We start from the raw sequence: 11,431 nt of genomic DNA, 5'->3' as shown, positions 1-11,431 counted from the left end.
TAAAGATTTTTTTTTTTTTTGTTTAAATAAGTTTTTCCCATTTCAAATAACAAGTGTAATCAAAAAATTATATAACAAGTTGCATGCCCTAATAGAACTCACAAATTCTTATTTGACATGCTTAATAGTAAATTAAACATAACCAATTTGTAACCACATATTAATGAAATTATTGTATCACCTGTCAAATAATGACTTAAGTAAAGATTTTTCTCTTGGTTTTTGGTAGAAAACTTCTCATTTTTAAGTCTCACAATAAAGTATTATAATTTATTTTTGAAAAAAAAATGTATGCATCGATGTCAACGACATATGAATCTTATATATTGTCACATTGTCTATGATTTATATTATCTTGACCAAAAAATAATCTAAATAATTGATGAATCAATATCTGTATATAAATCTTTACAAATATTGTATTCTTTATTTTTATGCAAACTTTTTTAACTTTTTTTTATTAGTAGGAAGAGTTTAGTTAGTACTATTAGGTTTAAATCATTGAGAGTGGTTCCATTATTGGTGAGGTGGGTCACATGGCTCTGTCTAGCAGATAATGAACAGTGCAATTATTTTATTTCTATTCCCAAATTGACCTTGCCTTTTTCTATCTTTGTAAGGCCAATTAAGTACTTTGTTTTATTCTTTTCCGTACAAATGTATCCCTTCAAGGTTATGAGTTGAACTTGAATGGTTTAATTTATGTAACATACATGTATTGGTCTTATCTTTGTTTTTTTTAATTAATTTTTTATTGATTTGATTAGGTGTCATTGTCTAGGTTGTTATGATAATGTCTTTTATGAAAAAAGATAATGAAAAAACTTACAAGGGACCCATTTAATCATTGAGAAATGAAAACCTCAAATTTGATTATCAAAATTTAGAATCCTCAATCAACTTTATTCAATAGATTTTATGGACAAAATAGAATCAACACATAATAATAGAAAGAGTGAAGAAAGGTAAAATAGAAATGTGAGTGAGGTTATATTATATGATATTTTAAGAAATTTTTGGAAATTATCTTGTTAAAGTAAAATATTAGTTAAGTTGCTCAAATGATCTTGATTATTGTTAGGGGTGAAAAATACAAAAATGTTAACTTAACATCTTATATATTTAGGATGGAGATGAAATTTAGTAGCTCTATATTTTTGCATGAAAAGTATCCTCTAATGGATAATTGTGAAAGATGATATTACCAAATGGATATATCTTATCTACCCAATATGGTAAAAGTTTATATAAACTGCCTTTTAAATTTGAATGTTAGCCCCATGTACCTGTTGATGTCTCGGTTCGGATAAGATTGTCTCCAGTGCAAGGATACTTGTGGGAAACCCAAAAAAAAAATTGGCCTTCACCAACTATTTTAGGGGTCGTAGCCATACAATATAACAACAATCAAACATTTATCTTATTAGGTAAAATCAGTTATATGGATCGAATAATGTCATAATAATATTGATTAACAAACCATTAATATATAAGTATTTCTTAATCATTTGCCTATGAATGGTCTCTATCTTTCTCTAAAAATTGGACTAACCTCCATTTGATCTATTGCTCTTACGAAGTCTTCTACTACCTCATCCACACGTGTCCAAACTACTTAAAGATGTGATTATTCATCTTTTCCATGGTAGGACTTACTCCAACTTTCTTCTCAATGTATTCATTTCTAATTCTGTCTTGTCTATAATGTTCATTCATCCAACACACTATTTTCATCAATGCTACATGGATACATAAAATCTATTTTTTTATTAACATTTTATCGTCCAACATTCAATCTCATATAACATTACATTAGTATATGATGAAATTACAATTTGGCAATGATTTTATTGACATGCAGTTAACATAATCGTGATAAAATCCAATTCACTTAGCTTGTAGTAAAAACAAAAGATTAAATAAAAAATATACAGTACATGCAGCAAAAGGATATAAAAAATATCATATTTTTTTACTGACATTGAAGTTGTGTTACAGTATCAAGATACATGAGTTCAATGAACCTATGCTTCTTTATCTCATTTCAATGTTTCCTTTCTATTTGTCATTTACTAGTATCCATAAAGATAAGTTCATTGAACATATTCCTATTTTCAGTGTCTCGTAAATGGTTCCCATCTCACCCAAAGTAGTAATTTTTATAGAGAAAAGAAAGAAGTACACTATTTAATGCTGATAAATTTTAATAATATTTCCATATTTCTTAATCTGTATAAAACTACACAAAAGGAGTAATAAAGATTGAAGAAAATCCAAACTCCGCCATTTTCATCCTAATGCAGGTCACAAGTATATTTTATGGCTTCCAAAATTTTCAATTTCCTTCATTATCCTTCAAAAGTCAACTCACAAACAGACCCTTAAGGACATTTGACACAAACAAGGTGACTATTATGAAATGTTCTTTCTTCATGGACAATTCACAAATTAAAAAAACACTGTCATAGGCTTATGTCAATAATGCAAAACTATTAATAAGCCATCTACAACTCAATACACATTTATTCTAACAAAAAAGAACATTTAAGAATGCTACTAATCCCCATCATACAGAACAGAAACTATGCATTACAAAGAGAAAATGCTAATTTATAGTTTACAGGAGCAAAGGGAACATATCATGTATCCTAAATGAATATAAATCATTGGTGTATGGCAAAAAGAAACTGTGGTGTTGGCAACTTCTTAAGTTGTTGCATTCTTTTCTAATAGCTGTCTTCCATAAAATATATGTTTTAAGGAACAAAAACCCATAAGCTACAATCAGCTAGCTCCTAGTTGTGTGCAACTTTTGTGAATAAAAATGTACAACTTTGTCACCTGAATTCATTACAACATTTCAGAAAAAATGGGTTAGTTAACACATAATGCCCATGAATGTAATAATCCAAGAAAGAAAAGCATGGGTTAAATAATTTAAGAGTAAAGACTTATTTTGGTCCTATTTTGACTACATTCACAATCTTTGAGCACAAGTTTGGTTTGTTATTTTTTCGGGGATCAAATTGGTACAGGCAAAATTTTATAAGGACTATTTACTCATAATTTATATATGAAAAAGAAAGTGCAACTACCAGAACACAAGCATTTTTGTGTTGATTAAGCTTATCCAAATGATAGTTATGCTTAAAAGGCAGAGATTTACCTGGTCAGAACAAATGATTAACAACTTTTTTAGACTCTCCATTTAGTTCTCTTCTTATAAGCTCCAAAGTCTCAACGACCTGCACAATCAAAGGCTAATTATGGAAACAGTTTCATATTGAAACTTTTGGAGATCAATCAGCACACAATCTTTTCTATATGAATATCAATAATCATAATTAATAATCATCAAGAACAGCGCGAATTATTTTATATACATAGAAGCTGTAAAGAAAATTGTATGCCTTATGTTTCTATGGAATTACACTTCAACGGAATCTAATCGGCACTAAAAACAGTAAAATTCTCCATTCCGAACTTCAATCTAATCAGACACAATCACTTGTGTGTGTCATTCGTATATTTCTTTTTTCCAAATTTCAGCCAGGGCATTCAATTTCATTTTGAAAATCAACGGCAGCTTAACACAGGGCACATTTTAAGTCGAAAATTACTGTCACGGATGTAGGCAAGAGAAGGCAGAGGTTTAACCTTTGACTTTTGTGTTTGCTACTTAATCTTTCCTTTAGAGATCAGACAAGTTATACAAAAAAATATAGCCCTTTGTTCTCCATATATATGATATCATTCTTACAGTTCTGATGCAGGTGTTATACTAAGAGGCAGATCTTGCCCACGAATTTCAAAATTATTGTCGGCTCTATAAATCTATACGAATTGGAACTTTTAGAATGTATTTCTGTCATTTTATGCCTTCTGAGTATAATTAAAAGTGAATCTGGTTTGTTAGCTTATTTATTTATTTTGAACCATTTATTTTTGTACCCTTTGTGTGAGACACAAAACTATGTATTAGCAACAACCACTAATATCAACTAGAATTTAGTTAGTAGTTATATTTAGTGTGTTTTGAGGCCTTCTCACCGCAAAACCAAACACACATTGAATCAGTTATTTGTCTCCCACAAACAACCAATGTTCAATCTATAATCTCATGCCCAGGATAACTTCCTCATATTAGCAAAAATGATATCTTCCTAGTATTTATGGAGAACAAAAGCTAAGAATTTTCATATAACTTGTCTGATCTCGCAAAGAAAGATTAAGAAATGAAAGAAACAAATACAAAAAATCAATGGTTCAGTAACAAAAAAAAACCAAAGGTTAAATCTCTGTCATCTTGTATGCATCTGTGAGAGTAAAATATAACTTAAATGCCTTGCATTAACTAGTAGCTGATGTTCAAAACACAATTGAGTGTCATGCCTGAAATCTCGGAAAGAAACAAAAAAAAGTACATAAAAGAATAACACACACAAGGGATTGTGTCTAATTCGATAGCTACAGATACAGAAGAAGATCAAAGTGGACATTTTTACTGTTTATAGTGTTCATTGGATTCTGTTGAAGTGTGAAATCAAAGGAGCATAAGGGAATATAATTTAACTGAATATAATTGGCACTAAAAACACTACACTAGATGTACATAGTTGTAGTTGCACTACTATCTTACTATTGCACTAACAGGTTGTACAAATCCTATTCCTGTGTCATGCTTGGTACACAATACACACAATCCCCATTCAATTCCATGCAACGGGGGATTCCCACGTTTGTTAACCGCAAAAAAGCCTTCCATTCTCGGTCATGTTCTATATAACTAGGAATGGAACACGATATCTCATTCCTTACAAGGAAGGTGAAATTTGGATTTCTTACTTCAATTCCATTGAAGGATATTTAACCTTTGTATTCCTAACACACCCCGGATGATTTTATTGCAAATGACAACTATTATTCAATTTTAAATTTGTATACACTTCACCTTCCCCACAAAATGTTCTCTTTTTTTACCACTTCTTTTCATGTAGTGTAGACAAATTAAATTTCGCATTATTCCTAAAAATGTACCAAGTTATATTATATATACACGCACTACATGAGAAAGTTATACCTTCTTGTGTACCAAATGTGACACAGTGCCAATATAAAAGCAAGACATCACAATGTATTCCCAAAACTCGGGATCAATGTAGATTCTACACCTTAAATATCTTTCTACATGGTACCGAACTATCAGTATTCAATTGCTAGTAAGAAGAAACCTAGTTTTCCCAATGGCGCACTTTCCTACTTTGTTAACCTCCATCAACATCCCTCCCGGTGTGCACTAAACTCCTTGGTTGTGTCCTTTTCTTTTCCTTCACACTGCAACTGTCTTTACAGTCTTTCTCATTCGGATATGATAACAAAAACAATACTATGAAGGTTGGCAGAAATTACAGCTTAGAAGTGTAGTCCATTGAAAAAACCAAACAATGCCAATGAGCACAAGTTCAAGCGACGGTAAATAGGATATCAAAAAGATTTCATTACGCTCATAAAACATTTGCCTCAGATTTTCAAATTTTCCATCTGCAGTTTTAGGTCTAGTACATTGCCTCAGTACAAATAAAGGAATAGGTGCTTTCAATATCCCTAAACCCTAAAATAACTCCACATTCATAAGGAAAAAAATAGTCTGCAAGATAGTAAGAGTCTTCATAGGAATATAACATCTATTGGCATTATGCAAACATTAAAAATATGCGCAAAGAGGGGAGATTCTTACCCCGGGGTAATGCTGCAATACGGGCGAATAATGATTAAGCGCAATGTAGATTTTTTCAAGCAGGCTAAGAAGTGTATCTACCTCATCCCCCAAAAGATCAACCTGAAACTCAAGGTTATATACAAAAATAAGTACTGGGTCAAATATATATTAATTATTTCGGTTATGTAGGGTGAGATGTAAATAATGTTCTCCCTAGTGAAGTTTAGATATCTTTTCAAGTTTGGTATTAAACCATATATCACAGTTTCCAAAATTTTATAGCATAAACATGAGACGCACGCCTCTGGTTCGCAATCTAGTTCCCCCGTCCTAATTAGCATTTTCCCCACAATAACAATCTAATATTCAATGGCATTGGCATGCATTGGATTTGGTGCAGCAATAGATTATGAGGTTATTACATCATGTAAGATTCAGAAAAACATATGCAACATTTCCTATTGCTTAGAAAAAGCAAAAAAAGATAACATGATGTTTCTATTTTGTAATTATGTACCTCTTCTTCAGCCTTTGCAAGATCAGAACATCTTGTTTCTAGCATTTGCTTGTACACCAATCCCGTGGTTTTAAGTATATTGGCTTTGTTATTGATGTAACAGAACTCAGATTTCATGTTTTCAAGCCTGAAAAGAATATATACATATGTTGTTGTGACCATAATTGCCACAAGAAATCTAAATGGAATTTTAAAATAACAAAATACAATTTAAAACTGCTTGTTAAAAATAATGAGAGGAATTTGAAGCAGAATTGTTCAAATCAAGGTTAAAGAGTAGATGGATTACTTTAACCTTAGTTGAAATTAAGGTCAGTTGCATGTCATAAATACTTGAGCCTAGTCTATTCTAGAATCTAGAATACTACAAAGTTGTAGTTGTTCTTTTTAAGAAGCATGAATTAAGTGTTATGTGGAAAGCTAGAGAGACCTTGTGAAAAACTCTAGCAAACAAAGGTGTTCGAATTGCCTACATTCAAGCAATCAAGGATATGTATAATAGGGTCAAGACCATCTTGAAAACACGAGATGGGGTCAAGACCATCGTTAGAACACAAGACAAGGTCTCGGAAGATTTCCTATTGTCATAGGAGTATAGGACTACACTAATGGTCAACATTAAACCCCTACTTGTTTATATTGGTCTTGGATGTGCATACTGAGCATATGCAAGAACTGGTGCCACAGTGCATGTTTTTTGCGGATAATATTGATTTAGTGGAAGACTCGACAGGGGAATTAAATGGGAAGCTAGAAATGTGGAGACTAGTTTTAGCAGTACATGATTTTCTTACAAGTTGAAGTAATACAAAATGTATGGAGTATAAGTTTATCAAGAGACAAACAAACTCACTTACAAAGGTAAAGATTGGGGATCATACCATACCACAACTCACTAGATTTAGGTATCTTGGGTCAACCATACAAGACAATGGAGAAATAGACGGAGATGTAAACCATAGGATCCAAGTGGAATGGATGAAATGGCAGAATGCTTCAAGTGTCATGTGTGATAAAAAGGTATTACTCAAACTTAATAGGAAATTTTACCGCACGACTATAAGACTTGCAATGTTATATGGAAATGAATATTGTGCGGTAGAATATCAACAAGAGGATAAACTCCATGTAGCAAATATGAGAATGTTGTGTTAGATGAGTGGACACACTAAACAATATATGATTAGAAATGAATGCAACAGGGTTACAAATGGAGTAGTTCTAATTGAGAAAAGATGGTAGAATCACGCCTTAAGTGGTCTGAACATGTGTGGAGGAGACCAATAGATGCCCCAATAAGGAAAGTCGATCATGTAGCGGTTCAGGTTAGTCCAATTGCTAGAGGAAGAGGGGGCACAAAAAACATAGGCAACGCGAAGTAGAAAGATTTACAGATTAATACTTTGTCAATGGACATGATTTATGATAGAGCACTATGGCGTTGTTCAATCCATATAGTTGACACCACCTAGTGGGATGAAGGCTTCGTTATTGTTCCTTTACTATTAGTTGTTTCCAGTGAATTAGAAAACCTAATACCAGATTTATGAATTGCAAATATCACTTCCTCTAAATGAGCATCTAAATCTTATTCACCCACCTCTTGAATGAAAGAACCAAACATAACTCTTTAAGGTACATATAGTAATTAGTGTACTTCCACCTTGCAGAACAATCTGAAGCCAGTTGTAAGATGAAAGGATGAATGCAATACACAGCATATGGTAACAGTTTTATATTTTGCTTTAAAAATCAATGAAGGTTTAAAAACAAAATAACTAAGTTAATTCCTGAAACTAGTCATACAATTAGATGCAAACCACAATCAGAGAAAATCCAAAGGGCATTGCACACCTGATTAACTTTCTGGTTTGCATAAGCTTACGCATTTCATTATTGATGAAAGACCACATAAAATGGCTTAAAACAGATTAACAATTATTGCATACCTCAAACAATTTTTTGAAACATCTCCATTTACTCTAGCTTCAAAATCAGTAACCATTCTCAACAATTTATCTATTAGATCAACAGTTGATTCCATTTGATTCCTGGTCTCCCTTTCTTTTGCCTCAATCAGTGCTAACACATCTTGTTGCTTTTGTGTAACAGAACAAAGTGCTCGTCTTTCATCATCAATTTCTCTAAGCTCGTTCATTTTTTGTTCAAGATTTTGATGTAACTTCTGCATTTGCTCCTTGTATTGTTCAATCTCCTTCAATGCTGCAACCAGGTCACCCTTAGTGGCATCTAACTCTTCATTGGTTTCCGTAAGTAATGTCTGTTGCTGAAGTGTATGAGTTTGCAAACTGTTAACCTGTACAAAGGCCAACTGCGTCTTTTGCTTCTCTTGTACCAACGCATCTCCTGCTTCTTCGGCTAACTTCTCTCTTGCTTCCACCATTGATGTCAAGATAAGTATTTCTTGTTTTAGTTCCTCCTTCTTAGCAGCTTCCGATTTTAATGCATTGTTCAGATCCACCAAAGCTTCTTTAAATATAATTTGATTAATATCCAATAGTCCTTGCATCATAGATGCCTTCATATTTGCTTCCTCGATTTCCAACTCGCTAGAAGTTTGAGGACTGTGAGCAGTTTCTTTCAAAATTGTTTCATATATTTCTTCCATGATACTGTTCTTCAGATGTAATTCTTCCGTAATGCATCTGAATTCACTCGCAATATCTTCAAAGAGGCATTCATACACATCTTGAATAACTGGAACTTCAGCATGTGCAACCCCTATATCATCCTCAAGCTTCTGAATAGTTCGTAACAAATTTTTCTCAGTCAGTTGTTGCAGCGACAAGTTCTCCACAGCAACGGAAAGCTGAGAGGAAAGACTCTTAATTTCCTTTTTCTTATCCGTTAGGGTGTCCTTCAGTTGATGATTCTCAGAGAGTAGGAAATCCAATCTATCCTTTAAACTACTAAGAGATTCAATATTTTCAGTGAACCAATGCACTTTCTCATTTCCAACAAGGATTTTATCCAACTTTGAGATGGCATCAGAGATTTTTTTCCTCAACAAATCGAAGTCTTTGTCCTTCTTCATTGGCGAATGAGAACCTCTTTCTTTCAAATTTAATACTTCCCGTCTAAGGCGGAAATTTTCTTCGGTCATCTCTTGCACTTGAGATTCATGGTTTCTTCTCATTTTGGTTATCTCAGAATTAAAATAGGTAATCAATTCATCTCTAGACATGTGCTTTAGTAAGGAAGGATCCAGATTCTCATGCTTGCTATTCTGCGAGTTTTCATGTTTGCCATTTTCTTCCAAAGTTGAAGGCAATGAATGAGTCGTCGGAAGCTTGGAGTGGAAATGGTCAACCCTTTTACTATGGCACCATTCCTCACCATTCTCCAAGGATCCATGAGAAATAAGCAGCCCGGTTTCAGAAACAGAGAGTGCTTTAAATATTGAATCCAATTCCTGACGCATACTTGAGATCTCTTTATGTTGGTCAAAACAATTTCTACTTTCAGAATCATAAAGCTCCCATAGTTTCTGCTCAAACGCCTGCTGCAAACTCCAGATACAATTGCTAATAACCATGCGTTCAATTTCTGATCGAAACTCCAGCTCCTCATGCCAAAGTGATGCCTCAGATGACTGATCCATAACTTCTACCCTTCTGCACAAAGTGTCTAGAGTATCAGTTAGACTTTCAAAAGATTTATCGACATATATCCATCTTTCCGGTACATTCTCTTGCAGAATACCATCTAAACCCACCAAGCCAGAACCTGAACTAATTCTTTTGATGGAACCAGACCCTCTTATTTTATTTATCGCTTTCTTGAGCTGCTTTAACTGCTCATTGACAGCAACTTGTAGACCATCAGACCCTACAAGTCCACCATGCTCTAAAACACTATCTGAAATATGATGTGTAGCATCCTCATGCGATCCACGATTACGTACCGAAGACCTCATTATTTTAGTTTCATCCGAACCCTCTTCAAAACTATATAGCATTTTCTTTAGCCTGACAACCTCCAATTCTTTCTGAGCAATCCTCTCAGCTGCTTGTTCCTCAACAGCATTAACCATGCCCTTTATGACAGAATCACTAACCATCCTAGAGATTATCAACCTCCGATCAATGTCTATCCAAATCGATTCCATTTCCTCAAGTATATGGTCACCAAGGCTCTCATTTTCCTTACCATTATCACTATAACACTCACCATCATCCGTATTACCAGAAAACAACATCTCCATTATTCAAAAATTAAGACACAGGGTCAAACATGCATAGAACACTACATAGTTAGAAATAAACATATCAGAGATTGGTAGAAAATACCAATATAGCCAAACGAACAAAAAAACACAGTTGCATTATCAAATTCACTACAATACCTGAATTAAACAAAAGGGGTTAGGCCCAAAACAAAGAAGTTCCAAACTTTACTCATGTACTTTCACTTTATTCACTTCCATAATCATCGAAGCAGAAAACAAAATATTTGAGCAAACCCTTTATCTGTTTTCCTTTTATAACATTTTTTTTGGTGAACCAAGAATGACCCAGAAGCTGAAATGCAATGGAGAATCGAAAAATTCAAGCTTGAGTGGAAGTTGAAGAAGATATAGTTGAAGCTCCAATGAAGATTAAAGCTTCAACAAGAACTTCAAAAACTCAAAAAAAAAAAAAAACAAAGACAAGATTAAACGGCAACAGGAACATACGAATCGTTGACCTGGTACATTGTTAAATTACTGGAACACCCTTTACGGATTTTATACATCATTAAATTAAATAAAGTAACTTTAAATCTTTTTCCAAAGAACCATGTTTAAATTAGGAAATAACTTAAACACCATGAATTAATATATATATATATAAATAATAATTTATCGGTAGTATATACTGAATCTTTATCGGTAATATATATTATTAATTAAAATAAAATAACATAATATTGTGAAATAAGCAAACTAGAAATTGTAAATTTACTTTACCAAATCATTTATTTAATACACTAAGATAGAATTTAGTTTCACAATGCTTTTTCTTTGTTGATTAAGTAGAGAAAGGAAGAGAATCTAGGAGTTGTTTAATTCTCTTATGAGAGTGAGAAATATTATAAATCATTCATAAAAATATAACATGTATAATAACTAATTGTATCACATGTTTTGTTATCATTAAAGAATTACAACAGGAAGACTTACAAAACAAAATATT

At 32.8% G+C, this 11,431-nt stretch overlaps 1 protein-coding gene across 4 annotated transcripts; it reads right to left on the bottom strand.

Annotated features, from left to right (window-relative positions):
• On the bottom strand, positions 2,570 to 10,906 carry LOC109334377 (WPP domain-associated protein-like). Of its 4 annotated transcripts, none has more exons than XM_019570125.1 (7): positions 10,603 to 10,906; positions 10,141 to 10,502; positions 8,186 to 10,104; positions 6,237 to 6,363; positions 5,738 to 5,839; positions 3,167 to 3,245; positions 2,570 to 2,841 (listed from the first exon to the last, which is right to left on the bottom strand). In XM_019570125.1, exons 2-6 carry the CDS (start codon positions 10,459 to 10,461, stop codon positions 3,171 to 3,173), a joined length of 2,544 nt encoding a protein of 847 aa, XP_019425670.1. In that variant the 5' UTR covers positions 10,462 to 10,502; positions 10,603 to 10,906; the 3' UTR covers positions 2,570 to 2,841; positions 3,167 to 3,170. The 4 variants fall into 4 exon arrangements, with proteins under 4 accessions (XP_019425670.1, XP_019425668.1, XP_019425667.1 ...); XM_019570123.1 differs by having other exon boundaries at positions 8,186 to 10,502; positions 10,603 to 10,661; positions 10,720 to 10,906; XM_019570122.1 differs by having other exon boundaries at positions 8,186 to 10,502.

This window comes from Lupinus angustifolius, chromosome LG19 (genome assembly GCF_001865875.1).
Source record: "Lupinus angustifolius cultivar Tanjil chromosome LG19, LupAngTanjil_v1.0, whole genome shotgun sequence".
Taxonomy (NCBI): domain Eukaryota; kingdom Viridiplantae; phylum Streptophyta; class Magnoliopsida; order Fabales; family Fabaceae; genus Lupinus; species Lupinus angustifolius.
The sequence above is the reverse complement of the archived record's forward strand: the minus strand, read 5'-3'. Positions and strand labels throughout refer to the sequence as shown.